This window comes from Pan troglodytes, chromosome 19 (assembly GCF_028858775.2).
Source record: "Pan troglodytes isolate AG18354 chromosome 19, NHGRI_mPanTro3-v2.0_pri, whole genome shotgun sequence".
Taxonomy (NCBI): Eukaryota; Metazoa; Chordata; class Mammalia; order Primates; family Hominidae; genus Pan; species Pan troglodytes.
Genome location: NC_072417.2, coordinates 76,998,659 through 77,013,990, shown reverse-complemented (window position 1 = coordinate 77,013,990; position 15,332 = coordinate 76,998,659). Strand labels below are relative to the sequence as shown.

Sequence of the window (15,332 nt, the reverse complement as noted above, 5' to 3'; positions counted from 1 at the left end):
CGGGGAGGAGGAAAGGAATAGGATAGAGAGTGGGATGGGGTCGGTAGGGGTCTCAAGGACTGGCTATCCTGACATCCTTCTCCGCGTTCAGGTTGGCCACCATGGCCTGCTGCCAGAGGGCACCCACGTGACCCTTAAAGAGAGGACAAGTTGGGTGGTATCTCTGCTGACACTCTGTGCACAACCCTCACAACGCTGGTGACGGTGGGAAGGGAAAGATGACAAGCCAGGGGGCATGATCCCAGCATGTGTGGGAGGAGCTTCTAAATTATCCATTAGCACAAGCCCGTCAGTGGCCCCAGGCCTAAACGTGCAGAGAAACAGGTGAGGAGAAGCAGCGAGAGAGAAGGGGCCAGGTATAAAGAGGGCCCACAAGAGACCAGCTCCAGGATCCCAAGGCCCAACTCCCCGAACCACTCAGGGTCCTGTGGACAGCTCACCTAGCGGCAATGGCTGCAGGTAAGCACCCCTAAAATCCCTTTGGGCACAATGTGTCCTGAGGGGAGAGGCAGCGTCCTGTAGATTGGACGGGGGCACTAACCCTCAGGTTTGGGGCTTCTGAATGTTAGTATCGCCATCTAAGCCCAGTATTTGGCCAATCTCTGAATGTTCCTGGTCCCTGGAGGGAGGCAGAGAGAGAGAGAGAGAAAAAAAAAAAACCCAGCTCCTGGAACAGGGAGAGCGCTGGCCTCTTGCTCTCCAGCTCCCTCTGTTGCCCTCCGGTTTCTCCCCAGGCTCCCGGACGTCCCTGCTCCTGGCTTTTGGCCTGCTCTGCCTGCCCTGGCTTCAAGAGGGCAGTGCCTTCCCAACCATTCCCTTATCCAGGCTTTTTGACAATGCTATGCTCCGCGCCCGTCGCCTGTACCAGCTGGCATATGACACCTATCAGGAGTTTGTAAGCTCTTGGGTAATGGGTGCGCTTCAGAGGTGGCAGGAAGGGGTGACTTTCCCCCGCTGGGAAGTAATGGGAGGAGACTAAGGAGCTCAGGGTTGTTTTCTGAAGTGAAAATGCAGGCAGATGAGCACACGCTGAGTGAGGTTCCCAGAAGAGTAACAATGGGAGCTGGTCTCCAGCATAGACCTTGGTGGGCGGTCCTTCTCCTAGGAAGAAGCCTATATCCTGAAGGAGCAGAAGTATTCATTCCTGCAGAACCCCCAGACCTCCCTCTGCTTCTCAGAGTCTATTCCAACACCTTCCAACAGGGTGAAAACGCAGCAGAAATCCGTGAGTGGATGCCTTCTCCCCAGGTGGGGATGGGGGAGACCTGTGGTCAGAGCCCCCGGGCAGCACAGCCACTGCCGGTCCTTCCCCTGCAGAACCTAGAGCTGCTCCGCATCTCCCTGCTGCTCATCCAGTCATGGCTGGAGCCCGTGCAGCTCCTCAGGAGCGTCTTCGCCAACAGCCTGGTGTATGGCGCCTCGGACAGCAACGTCTATCGCCACCTAAAGGACCTAGAGGAAGGCATCCAAACGCTGATGTGGGTGAGGGTGGCACCAGGGATCCCCAATCCTGGGGCCCCACTGGCTTCCAGGGACTGGGGAGAGAAACACTGCTGCCCTCTTTTTAGCAGTCAGGCGCTGACCCAAGAGAACTCACCGTATTCTTCATTTCCCCTCGTGAATCCTCCAGGCCTTTCTCTACAACCTGGAGGGGAGGGAGGAAAATGGATGAATGAGAGAGGGAGGGAACAGTCCCCAAGCGCTTGGCCTCTCCTTCTCTTCCTTCACTTTGCAGAGGCTGGAAGATGGCAGCCCCCGGACTGGGCAGATCTTCAATCAGTCCTACAGCAAGTTTGACACAAAATCGCACAACGATGACGCACTGCTCAAGAACTACGGGCTGCTCTACTGCTTCAGGAAGGACATGGACAAGGTCGAGACATTCCTGCGCATCGTGCAGTGCCGCTCTGTGGAGGGCAGCTGTGGCTTCTAGTTGCCCGGGTGGCGTCCCTGTGACCCCTCCCCAGTGCCTCTCCTGGTCGTGGAAGGTGCTACTCCAGTGCCCACCAGCCTTGTCCTAATAAAATTAAGTTGCATCATTTTGTTTGACTAGGTGTCCTTGTATAATATTATGGGGTGGAGGGGGGTGGTATGGAGCAAGGGGCAGGTTGGGAAGACAACCTGTAGGGCCTTCAGGGTCTATTGGGAACCAGGCTGGAGTGCAGTGGCACGATCTTGGCTCGCTGCAATCTCCGCCTCCTGGGTTCAAGCGATTCTCCTGCCTCAGTCTCCTGAATAGTTGGGATTCCAGGCATGCACGACCAGGCTCAGCTAATTTTTGTATTTTTGGTAGAGACGTGGTTTCACCATATTGGCCTGTCTGGTCTCCATCTCCTGACCTCAGGTAATCCGCCCGCCTCGGCCTCCCAAATTGCTGGGATTACAGGTATGAGCCACTGGGCCCTTCCCTGTCCTGTGATTTTAAAATAATTATACCAGCAGAAGGACATCCAGACACAGCATGGGCTACCTGGCCATGCCCAGCCGGTTGGACATTTGAGTTGTTTGCTTGGCACTGTCCTCTCATGCATTGGGTCCACTCAGTAGATGCTTGTTGAATTCCTGGGCCTGGGGCTGTGTCAGCTGCCTCGTCCCATCACCTTCTGGCTTATTCTCTCCCTCCGTATCTTAGCTTTTTACTTCATGGGAATGTTTCCAATTCGAAATTTCTATTTTACCGTTATATATTTACTTTTTTGCTGTTATCTCTGCCCCCAGTACATTGTTAGCTCCAGAAGAGAAAGGATCATGTCTTTTGTTTATCTAGATATGCCCATCTGCCTGGTACAATCTCTGGCACATGTTATAGGCAACAACTACTTGTGGAATTGGTGAATGCACGAATAGAAGAATGAGTGAATGAATGAATAGACGAAAGGCAGAATTCCAGCCTCAGGCAGGGCGCGGTGGCTCACGCCTGTAATCCCAGCACTTTGGGAGGTCGAGGCAGGTGGATCACGAGGTCAGGAGTTCGAGACCATCCTGGCTAACACAGTGAAACCCCACCTCTAAAAATACAAAAAAATTAGCTGGGCAAGGTGGCGGGCGCCTGTACTCCCAGCTACTCGGGAGGCTGAGGCAGGAGAATGTCATGAACCCCAGGGGGCAGAGCTTGCAGTGAGCCAAGATCGCGCCACTGCACTCCAGCCTGGGTGACAGAGCAAGACTCGGTCTCAAAAAAAAAAAAAAAGAAAGAAAGAAATCCAGCCTCAAAGAGCGTACAGTCTGGTAAGAGGAATAAAATGTCTGCAAATAGCCACAGGACAGGTCAAAGGAAGGAGAGGCTATTTCCAGCTGAGGGCACCCCATCAGGAAAGCACCCCAGACTTCCTACAACTACTAGACACATCTCGATGCTTTTCACTTCTCTATCAATGGATCGTCTCCCTGGAGAATAATCCCCAAAGTGAAATTACTTAGCACGTCCGGTTAGGTAGATCCTTGTGTACTTCTTGGTTGTTCAGAGATCATCAACCAGTGCAAACAATCCCCCCATCAATACACAGCAGTGCCTGCCCCTTGCCTCCCCAGAACTTCCGAGGCCCTTCCTCCATGCCTGAACCCCCTGGACATATCATGTGGCAAACTGAAGGGTCCAACGACATACAGGAAGTGAAACACGATGTACACTGAAATGTGCAATACAAATATGCAGCATGAAGTGCCTCGGTTCACTAACCCAAGCTACGTTGGGTGCCTCTTTTCTACCACTTTTCTTAATGCCTATGGACACCTCATTCTGTGGCTGAAGTTCCTTGTGTTCAATTCCCCCCATCTTCATTGAACATCCTCTGTGCAGGGACTTGACCCCTGTCCTGCTAGCTTTGCACTGAGGCAAGTTCTGTCCATGCCTAGTAGTGCCACCATCTTTACTAGATGAGGTTTCTAAAGAGCTTGGCATGGAAGGAAAGCCCAGGGGCCTTGGAAGCCATCACTTAGGAACTGGGAGAGCTCCAGGCAAACCACCTTATCTCTTTGGGCCTCAGTATCCTCACTCACATCCCTATGGTCAGTAGAGTGCCAAGCACATGGTGGACACACAGAAGTATTGATCATCTTCCTCACCTCCCCTAGGAGAGCCCTTGGGAATCCCCACATAATATTCTCTGAAGACCTCAATCCAATGAGCCGAGTAATTGACTCAGTAGCAAACTCATAGAAAGGACATTAGAAGCCAAAAGGAGGTAGAGTATATCCCAGTACAATAACCAGCCTCTGATCTCAAGGAAGAAAGAACAGAGCTGCAGGTGAGAAGTGTGCGCCTCAAATCACCAAAGTGAGAGTGGAAGGAGCACCCACCTGTCCCTCGGAGGCGATCCCTAAGACCAGTGAGAATGGCTTCGAACAATGTGATTGTCCTCAACCCCACAGTCTTGAACCTAACAGGAGGTCTTGAAGCCTGAAAGACATCACTTTAGGATCAACAGCAGAGCTGTGACTTTCCACAGCAGGCACACAGAACCCTAGAGTTAGTCGAGGTTGGACATAGGAAGGGCTTCCAAACACACAGAGAAATTCATGGATCCTAAATTATAAAGGGAGGTTCCTTAAAAGAAGCAAGATGATTGTGAGATTATCATCAGCTTTTTTTTTTCTCTTGATACAGAGTCTTACTCTGTCACCCAGGCTGGAGTGCAGTGGCATGATCTCGGCTCGCTACAACCTCCACCTCCCGGGTTCAAGCAATTCCCTGCCACAGCCACCTGAGTAGCTCGGACTACATGCGCCTGCCACCACGCGCAGCTAATTTTTGTATATTTAGTAGAGACGGGATTTCACCATCTTGACCAGGTTGGTCTCAAACTCCTGACCTAATGATCCACCCACCTTGGCCTCCCAAAGTGGTGGGATTACAGGTGTGAGCCAACGCACCCGACCTATCCAGAGCCTTTTGAGGCTGATGCTAGAGGTACAAAGCCCAGCCTCTCCCCACTGGCCATGTAGAGGCTCTTGTTGGGTAGTCTTTCAGCCTGCAGCAGCGAGGGATCTGGCCTCAAGTGATGCCCCAACAGTGGGCAACTTCCCAGTACTGTCAGGAGAATCCCAAATCTAATTCAAAGTTGATTTTTTACTAGCAATGAATGATAGACATGGTCTCCATTGCTCAAGGGAAGATCTAGACTAGAGAAAAGGATCACCAACTTCTATCCACACCTGTGGGGCTCAGTTCTTCCCTCTGGTCCATGGTTGCCATGGTAACCCCTTATAAAGGTGTTTCCCCAGGGGTCCCTAATGTCCTCTGAGTCACTATAACTCTGGGGTCAACAGAAGTGGAGAGGTGAGAGGAGACACTCCCCTGCCCTGGCTGGTCCCACATGTTCCTGGCAGTAACCTGCATGGGGAGCCTCGGCACCCCTGTGCCCACCTGTGGAGTTATGCAGTAGTCCCCAGCTAGAGCCCCTGCCGCCCTCATTCCTAAGGGAGGCTTCCCTTACGAATGGCCGAAAATCCACATCTAAGTCCCCAGCACTGGCTAAAAGGCCCTGTCATGGGGGCTCCCTGTCCCAGCTGACATTGGAGGAAGGATGGTGGGGGAGGCAGGGACCCTCTTCTACTTGGAGCTCAGGGACCCACTTCCATTCCCACCTGGCTCCTCCTCTTTGCTGGTGCTGGGAGGAGCAGGGGAAAGTGGTGACACCACCCTCCCTTGACCCCATATTTCTCAGAGCTGGTATCATTGATGACACCCCTCTTGGATCCTCACACAGGCCTGCCTGAGAACAGCTCACAGCACAGTGCCCTCCCAGCAGGTGATGAGTCTGGGGTGCTGGTCCGGTAATGCTTCAGGAATGATGGCAAAAAAAGGAGCTCTGTCTTCCGCTCTGAAAGTGGGGAAATGGCAGGGCCCCAGCATTCACATCCCAGGACACAGGGGTGTGGGTTTTCAATGTTGGTTGCCAACACCACAGCCAACCACTTCTAGAAGCATTTGCCTGTTTGCTTGCTTGTGTTTCTACAGCGTCAAGTGCTACATGCTCTTAAACTCAGGGTGGGGGGAGATTTCACCACTACAGAGGGTGTTCTTTCCTGCTCTCATCTCTGGGGGCATCTGATGCTTGTGACCTCCAGATGGTATGGAAATAGCCCCAACCCTGGGCACCAGGAGACAGGAGGCTCAGTCCTGGCCTTCTCTGTCTTCACCTTGTCCTGCTCTGAGGTTTCCACAAGGCACCCCATGCCACTGGGCCATTCTCACCTGGGAATTGAGAAAGAACAATCTGCCCCTTATGGAAAGACAAAATGAGGCAAAGGGCCCCTTGTGTTGGGGACAGGATCCCTGCACTCAGAGAGATTTAGAAGCTGAAATAACTGGGTTGGGGGCGGTGACTCACGCCAGTAATCTCAGTACTTTGGGAGGCCAGGGAGGGTGGATCACCTAAAGTCAAGAGTTCGAGACCAGCCTGGCCAACATAGTGAAACCCCGTCTCTACTAAAAAAGTACAAAACTTAGCCCGGCATAGTGGCAGGCACCTGTAATCCCAGCTACTTGGGAGGCTGAGGCGGGAGAATCACTGGAACCCAGGAGGTGGAGGTTGCAGTGAGGCAAGATCATGCCACTGCACTCCAGCCTGGGAGACAGAATGAGACTCCATCAAAAACAAGAAAGAAAGAAAGAAGGAAGGAAGGAAAGAAGGAAGGAAGGAAGGAAGGAAAGAAAGAGAAAGAAAAAGGAAAGCAAGAAAGAAAGAAAAAGAAAGAAGGAAAGAAAAGAAACTAAAATAACTAAATAACTGAGTAGCACCACACCACCTGCTCTGGAGAAAGGACTTTTGTTGTTGTTGTTGTTGTTGTCGTTGTTGTGGTTGTTGAAATGGAGTCTCACTCTGGCGCCCAGGCTGGAGTGCCGTGGCCCAATCTTGGCTCACGGCAACCTCTGCATCCTGGGTTCAAGCGATTCTACCTCCTCACCCTCCGGAGTAACTGGGATTGCAGGCTTCTGCCACCACACACAGCTACTTTTGTACTTTTAAGAGATGGAGTTTTGCCATGTTGGCTAGTCTGGCCTTGAACTGACCTCAAGTGATCCACCCACCTCAGTCTTCCAAAGTGCTGGGATTACAGGCATGAGCCACCGTGCCCGGCCTGGAGAAAGGACTTTAAATGATGCAATGTGGGAAGAGCAAGGTTGTGGAGATCTGCTGCCCTGGCTGAGGTAGCTCATGCAGTCAGTCTCTCTGAGCCTCAGTCTCCTGATCTGTGAAATGGGATGATAGTCATAGCTCCTACACAAGATAAGTGGCAGGTCAGACGTGAGAATGCACAGGCAGGCCTTTGACAACTGGATAAGCTCTACACAGGTCTGGAAAGGAGGAAGAGACAAAAGAGGACAGGCTTCCATGGCTGGATACGGCCTCTTTGGGCATGATGTGTTCTGAGTTCCAAAGCTGGGGAACAAACTCAAATCTTCTTTTTTTTTTAATTATTATTATTATTTTACTTTAAGTTTTAGGGTACATGTGCACAATGTGCAGGTTAGTTACATGTGTATACCTGTGCCATGCTGGTGTGCTGCACCCATTAACTTGTCATTTAGCATTAGGTATATCTCCTAAAGCTATCCCTCCCCCCTCCCCCAACCCCACAACAGTCCCCAGAGTGTGATGTTCCCCTGAGACTCAAATCTTCAAGAGCTCTTCCAACCTTGAGATTCTCTGATGGTTTCAGGGCTGTGGGAGGAAGCGCTTGTGGTCCGTATCTGTTCCCGGGATTTCTGTTTCTTGGTTTGTATCTCTGCTAGAGGTCCAAGGAGCTGAGGCAATATCTTGAGTCTGGGTTCTTCGTCCCCAGTGACCTGGGGGAGCCCCACCGCCTCCGCCCCAAGGTTCAGGGAAAGGGGAGAGCAATGTGTGGGGTTGGTTCTCTCTAGTGGTCAGTGTTAGCACTGCATCCAGCTGACTCAGGTGGGCCCAGGAGTCATCAGCAAAAGTGGAATTCAGGACTCAATGGTGCTCAGAACCCCCACAATCTATTGGCTGTGCTTGGCCTCTTTTCCCAACACACACATTCTGTCTGGTGGGTGGAAGTTAAACACGCGGGGAGGAGGAAAGGAATAGGATAGAGAGTGGAATGGGGTCGGTAGGGGTCTCAAGGACTGGCTATCCTGACAGCCTTCCCCGCATTCAGGTTGACCAACATGGCCTGCAGCCAGAGGGCACCCACCTGACCCTTAAAGAGAGGACAAGTTGGGTGGAGTCTGTGGCTGACACTCTGTGCACAATCCTTACAACACTGGTGATGGTGAGAAGGGAAAGACAACAAGCCAGGGGGCATGATCCCAGCATGTGTGGGAGGAGCTTCCAAATTATCCATTAGCACAAGCCGGTCAGTGGCCCCATGCATAAATGTACACAGAAACAGGTGGGGTCAAGCACGGAGAGAGAACTGGCCAGGGTATAAAAAGGGCCCACAAGAGACCGGCTCTAGGATCCCAAGGCCCAACTCCCCGAACCACTCAGGGTCCTGTGGACAGCTCACCTAGCTGCAATGGCTCCAGGTAAGTGCCCCTAAAATCCCTTTGGGCACAACGTGTCCTGAGGGGAGACACAGCACCCTGTAGATGGGACGGGGGCACTAACCCTCAGGTTTGGGGCTTATGAATGTGAGTATCACCATCTAAGGCCAGATATTTGGCCAATCTCTGAATGTTCCTGGTCTCTGGAGGGATGGAGAGAGAGAAAAAAACAAACAGCTCCTGGAGCAGGGAGAGCGCTGGCCTCTTCCTCTCTGGCTCCCTCCATTGCCCTCCGGTTTCTCCCCAGGCTCCCGGACATCCCTGCTCCTGGCTTTTGCCCTGCTCTGCCTGCCCTGGCTTCAAGAGGCTGGTGCCGTCCAAACCGTTCCGTTATCCAGGCTTTTTGACCACGCTATGCTCCAAGCCCATCGCGCGCACCAGCTGGCCATTGACACCTACCAGGAGTTTGTAAGTTCTTGGGGAATGGGTGGGGGTCAGGGGTGGCAAGAAGGGGTGACTTTCCCCCACTGGGGAAGTAATGGGAGGAGACTAAGGAGCTCAGGGTTGTTTTCTGAAGCGAAAATGCAGGCAGATGAGCATAGGCTGAGCCAGATTCCCAGAAAAGTAACAATGGGAGCTGGTCTCCAGCATAGAAACCAACGGTCCTTCTTGGTGGGGGGTCCTTCTCCTAGGAAGAAGCCTATATCCCAAAGGACCAGAAGTATTCATTCCTGCATGACTCCCAGACCTCCTTCTGCTTCTCAGACTCTATTCCGACACCCTCCAACATGGAGGAAACGCAACATAAATCCATGAGTGGATGCCGTCTCCCCTAGGCGGGGATGGGGGAGACCTGTGGTCAGAGCTCCCGGGCAGCACAGCCACTGCCGGTCCTTCCCCTGCAGAATCTAGAGCTGCTCCGCATCTCCCTGCTGCTCATCGAGTCGTGGCTGGAGCCTGTGCGGTTCCTCAGGAGTATGTTCGCCAACAACTTGGTGTATGACACCTCGGACAGCGATGACTATCACCTCCTAAAGGACCTAGAGGAAGGCATCCAAACACTGATGCGGGTGAGGGTGGCGCCAGGGGTCGCCAATCCTGGAACCCCACTGGCTTCGAGGGCTGGGGGAGAGAAATACTGCTGCCCTCTTTTTAGCAGTAAGGCACTGACCCAAGAGAACTCACCTTATTCTTCATTTCGCCTGGTGAATCCTCCAGGCCCTTCTCTACACCCTGAAGGGGAGGGAGGAAAATGGATGAATGAGAGAGGGAGGGAACAGTGCCCAAGCACTTGGTCTCTCCTTCTCTTCCTTCACTTTGCAGAGGCTGGAAGACGGCAGCCGCCGGACTGGGCAGATCCTCAAGCAGACCTACAGCAAGTTTGACACAAACTCGCACAACCATGACGCACTGCTCAAGAACTACGGGCTGCTCCACTGCTTCAGGAAGGACATGGACAAGGTCGAGACATTCCTGCGCATGGTGCAGTGCCGCTCTGTGGAGGGCAGCTGTGGCTTCTAGGGGCCCGAGTAGCATCCTGTGACCCCTCCCCAGTGCCTCTCCTGGCCCCGGAAGGTGCCACTCCAGTGCCCACCAGCCTTGTCCTAATAAAATTAAGTTGTATCATTTCGTCTGACTAGGTGTCATTCTATAATATTATGGGGTGGAAGGTGGTGGTATGGAGCAAGGGGTAGGTGGAAAGAAGACCTGGAGGGCCTTCAAGGTCTATTGGGAACTAGGCCGCTGAAATATAAGAGGCTTGGCTGTTCCTGGGCCAGAAAAAGGCTGACACATCACTGCTGTCTATTACTCACTAAGGCCATTCCACCAGCTCAGTGGTCCCAGCTTGCTGGGCACAGCTCATTGGTCATCTCAGAGATGACTTGAAGGCATTTCTTCCTCCCCAACCATCACCAGCAACACCAAACCTAGCCCCCTAGGAGCGGGAAGAAATGAAAACAAGATGGGCTATTAAGTGCAGAGGCAAAAACTCCCCAACAGGTGAGGAAACAATGGCATAGAATTACTTGGGTTCAGACGAATTTTAGGATGAATATTCCTTAAGCCCAACTACTCTTGGGAAATGAGAACAATGCAAAAATGAGTTTGAGACATACAGAACCAGAGCATTTGGAATCTGAATTAGGGCAAGGGAAGTGGAAGAGAGATTTTATTTGGGATTGTAAATGCAGTGCCAACAGGTGCCAGGTAGATAACAACGTAAGCAATGAGGGCTGGATGGGAGGGGATAAATCCCAGATGACACTCGCTTCCCCTCAGGGGATGCAACACAGAGGGGTGGGAACCAGCACAATCTGCAGAACTCAAGCCCCTGCTGAGGTGGGACCCACCCAGCCTGTCACCATCAGGACTGCAGGGACACGGCTTCCAGACCTTCTGACCCTTTGAGACAGCCAGGACATCCAGACTTTTACAGGAATTCTAACATTTAAACACTGGCAACACATATTGAAAATATTTTAAGGGCAAAAGTTAACCCAAACACACATGGTCTCCAAGCTGTCTGTGAGCAATTTTGTTCTAAGAGATGTTGATTGGGGTAACTTGGTGTAAGGGAAAGAATCAGAAAGATTTGGGCTGTATGCAATTTAGTGCCGCTGAATAAATTACTTGACCAAGCTGAGATAATAATATATTGCTTTACAAGGATTATGTGAGGATAAATGCAATGGTATTTTTGACATATTATAGTACTCAAGAAATTGTAGTTATTTCTGCATTGAATTTTTGGATGTTTTGTGTTTTCTGATTGAGTGTCTAAATACCTGTAGTGAAATTATATTGTTTTCCTAATGACAATTAGGAAATAGTAAACATCTGAGATGTTTATTATTTCCAAATAAGCACTAAAGAGCAGTGGTTAGTTAAGAGTTTACTCTCCCAAGCACCTTGGCTAAGTGACTGGTGACCTATAAATCGATGCTAAGATGCTCACAGGAACTCTAGTAACCAAAAATGATTTCATGAAGTCAGGAATTGTTTTGCAATGCAAATAATCAACCCCCTAATTAATCTTCTTTAGAAGTTCTGATTCTTATGTGCTATCATGAATTTTCTTGATAACGAGAACCACTTGTGTTCATTTTTGGCTATTTTACAGTTAATAATTCAGTCCTTGGGAAGTGGTTGAAAGTTGAAATAATCAGAACTCGAGAACTGCTGCATTTCTCAGCTCAGAAGACATTTCTTCATCTTACACCATTCTTCTACTATCGGGCTTTAAAATTATGGCATTTTGGAGTTAGAAGGGCCTCATAAGTCAGTCTAGTTTCTTCTACTTTGGGAATCTTATCCTACGGTGTCCATTACAGTCAGTATTCCAATTACGAGTGTGTAGCACTAGAACCAAAGGAATCACTTTCACAAGGCTCCTCATTCTATTAAACCACTCTCATTGCAAAAAACTATTTCTTGCACAAAGCTGGAATCAATATTCCTGCAACGTCCTCCATTTGGCCTTAAAATTATTTAGAAATCTCAGTCTTTAGAAGTCGATGGAATGAGCACAATTATAATTATCTCTCAGCTTGCGTGTTTTAAAAGGAATTGTGAGCCATCTTAATAAGTATTTGTTGAATGCACGTGACAGTGGAATGACAATGTCCAGCGCCTACTTGGGTGGCTAAGAGGGTTCTAAAGTGGGGTGGTGATGACATATAACTGAACTGCAGGGGGAGCCACACTCCAGAGACTGTCCACCCAGCTCCCCTCGGGTGTAGGAGAATCCACTCAACCACTGCTGGTTGAGAATTAGATACTAGCTGACTTTGCACATTTTAGAATATAAAAAGACCTTAAAGACCATCTACTTTAAACTCTTTGATTTACCCACTGTTAGTCTACATTTCAGCTCATCAACTTGGTGTGGACGGCAATTTCTGCTGCAAATTTGAGATGCCTAGGGTGTTTTCTAAACGATGCATACGTGAGCCCTCACTCCCTGAGATTCTGATATAATTAGCCTGGAATGTGGTCCAGGCAAGAGTAGTTTGAAAACTTTCCCAGGTGATTCTATCATGTAAACAAGGTTGAGAACCACTGTGTTAGGGACCACAAGATGAGACCCATATGTTCACAGCTGTTGTACTGGTGGAACAGGGAAAAAGGAGAAAAAGGAAATGAGAGGCCTGGGCCAGTTGTGGTGCCACCTGCTCCTAATTCCAACCGGTCATCTAAAAAGTGTTTATCATGAGCCAGTCACAAAAAGACAAATACTCTCCGATTCCAGTCAGATGAGGTACTCAGAGCAGTCAAATTCATAGAGACAAAAAGTAGGATGGTGGCTGCCAGTGGCTGTGGGGAGGGATGGAATAGGGAGCTATTTAATGAGCACAGGGTTTCAGCTGTGCAAGATGAAAAGGGTTCTGGAGATGGATGGTGGTGAGGGTTGCATGACGATGTCAATGTACTTGACATGACTGAACTGTACACGTAAAATGGTTAAGATGGAAACGTTTATATCTTCTCACAACTAAAAATTGTTAATACTTTATTTTTGTTTTTGTTTTTGAGACAGAAGCTGGAGTGCAGTGGTGCGATCTTGGCTCACTGCAACCTCCGCCTCCTCCCGGGTTCAAGTGATTCTCATGCCTCAGCCTCCTGAGTAGCTGGGATTATAAGCGTGCACCACCACACAGGGCAGATGTTTGTATTTTTGGTAAAGACAGGGTTTCGCCATGTTGGCCAGGCTGGTCTCAAACTCCTGACCTCAGGTGATCCACCCTCCTTGGCCTCCCAAAGTGATAGGATTACAGGCGTGAGCCACCAGGCCTGGCTCTTATTGGTATTTTCTAATGAAAACTCTTCCTGAAGATAAGATTAGCAAGACTCACACAAGGAAGAGTTCAGCAGGCAGAGCTCCAGTCATCCTTGACCCCTGGCATAATGTTTTACTGAGTCTGTCATTTTTTTTGAATTTACCCTAACCTAAAATGACCACTTCTGAATTTCTTCCATGAGCATTGTCGAAATACACATGGTGGGTTTTGTCCCTTTATACACAGTTGAGAGCAGAACTGACCCCTTCTCTTTTCTTCTGAATTATAGGGTCTGGGCTTCTAGGCCAAGACAAGCTGACACTTTGCCTGGATGCTTCTTTAATTCAGAAGGCCCTGGAGTGCTGAGGCACACAATGAGCACCGCTGGGATTAGGGTCACCAACTCGTCCTGGTTTGCAGGAGACTTTCTCAATGTCAACACTGGAAGTCCCACATTCCTTCCAGGAATCCCTCAGCTCAATGCAAACTCAGCTCACAGGACTGGTCACCCTACTAGTAGTCCTAAATCTTAGGGGACCAAACTGGGGGGAAAGTAGGGGAAGGAGCAAGAAAAAGACTAGAAAAATCAGAAAGCTGCGCTTGGTGTATATGACTTTTGATGGTGCTCAAGGTTACCATGGATTTCTGATTCTTGCTTTGAGTTTACTGTGATTATAATGATGTGCTTAATTACCACCAGAATTATCAGTGTAATCATAAAAACCAACAAATGTAAACACATGTCTCCAGCAACATGCTAGTTTATTGCAAGTATTATGTCATTTCTTTCTAAGTATAATCTTCTAAGGTAAATACTATTATTAATCCTATGGTAAGAAGTCCCACTAAAGATGTAACTTACTCTTTCTCAGGTCTAAAGACAAAGACGCCAGAATGTCACCCTGACCATCCTTGAGAGGATAAACTGCCAGGGACAGTGGCTCAAGCCAGTAATCTCAGCACTTTGGGAGGCCGAGGCGGGAGGAGATCAGGAGTTCAAGACAAGCCTGGCCAAAATGATGGCACCCCATCTCTACTAAAAATACAAAAATTAGCCAGGTGTGGTGGTGCACACCTGTATTCCCAGCTACTGAGGCACGAGAATTGCTGGAGCCCGGGAGGCAGAGTTGCGCTGAGCCCATCATGCCACTGCACTCCAGCTGGGTGGCTGAGCAAGATTCTCTCTCAAAAATAATAAGAAAGAGGATAAAATTTTGGAGTATTAAAGGCCACTCTTCCTCTGGAGATAATCAAGATACCTGCAATTTAAGCGTGAGCTGGTTGCTTTAATGTTCAGAAAGAATATGATCAAAATCATTTAGGGGTGGGGCCTCCTCCTATAGACAATGAGGCAGCTACCCTTAGAAGCTCTATTATACTGGAAAAGAGATATGAGACCCTTCCTGCTTTAAGAATCAATGAAGCCAGGCGTGGTGACTCACGCCTGTACTCCTAGCACATTGGGAGGCCAAGGTGGGCAGATCACCTGAGGTCAGGAGTTTGAGACCAGCCTGGCCAACATGATGAAACCCTGTCTCTACTAATAACACAAAAATTAGCCGGGTGTGGTGGCAGACACCTGTAATCCCAGCTACTCTAGAGGTTGAGGCAGGAAAATTGCTTGAAGCCAGGAAGCAGAAGTTGCAGTGAGCCGAGATTGCGCCACTGCACTCCAGCCTGGGAGACAGAGCGACTCTGTCTCCAAAAAAAAAAAAAAAGAAAAGAAAAAAAAAGAATCAATGAGAAGGGGCTGCCTGCCTGACCACTGGTTGTGTGGATCCTTCGGGAAGGAAAGCGAACACAGGTTCCAAGTCTACAAGGGAAATAGCCCAGCCTACTCTGAAGAGCTTTGCGGGACGGCTCATCCAAACTACTGAGCTCTAAGAACTGGAAGGCTGGAAACCCCAGCAAGAGGACACCCGCTGCTGGACCAGGCCCCGAAGAAGCAGATCATCCTCCCTCAGAGATCCACAGCAGGTGGGAACCCAGATCTGCAGACCCGCTTGGTTTGAGGGTACTGTGTGGGACCATCTGTCCACACTGACACCCTGTGGCAGTGAGAAGCAAAGGCAGCAGCCGGCTGAGCCTCCAGGATCTCCCTG

At 49.8% G+C, this 15,332-nt stretch overlaps 2 protein-coding genes across 4 annotated transcripts; both read left to right on the top strand.

The window, feature by feature from the left end:
* Positions 1-305: 305 nt before the first annotated feature.
* GH2 (growth hormone 2) lies at positions 306-2,039 on the top strand. Of its 3 annotated transcripts, none has more exons than XM_054669698.2 (5): positions 306-459; positions 735-895; positions 1,106-1,225; positions 1,318-1,478; positions 1,736-2,039. In XM_054669698.2, the coding sequence occupies exons 1-5, from the start codon at positions 450-452 to the stop codon at positions 2,019-2,021; spliced, it is 738 nt and encodes a 245-aa protein (XP_054525673.1). In that variant the 5' UTR covers positions 306-449; the 3' UTR covers positions 2,022-2,039.
* Positions 2,040-8,430: 6,391 nt separating this feature from the next.
* Positions 8,431-10,078, top strand: PL-D (placental lactogen PL-D). Its single transcript, XM_063799171.1, is given in 4 exon segments — positions 8,431-8,494; positions 8,760-8,920; positions 9,145-9,522; positions 9,776-10,078. Coding segments are annotated over 4 exon segments (747 nt in total). The 5' UTR covers positions 8,431-8,484; the 3' UTR covers positions 9,974-10,078.
* The last annotated feature ends 5,254 nt before the right edge of the window (positions 10,079-15,332 follow it).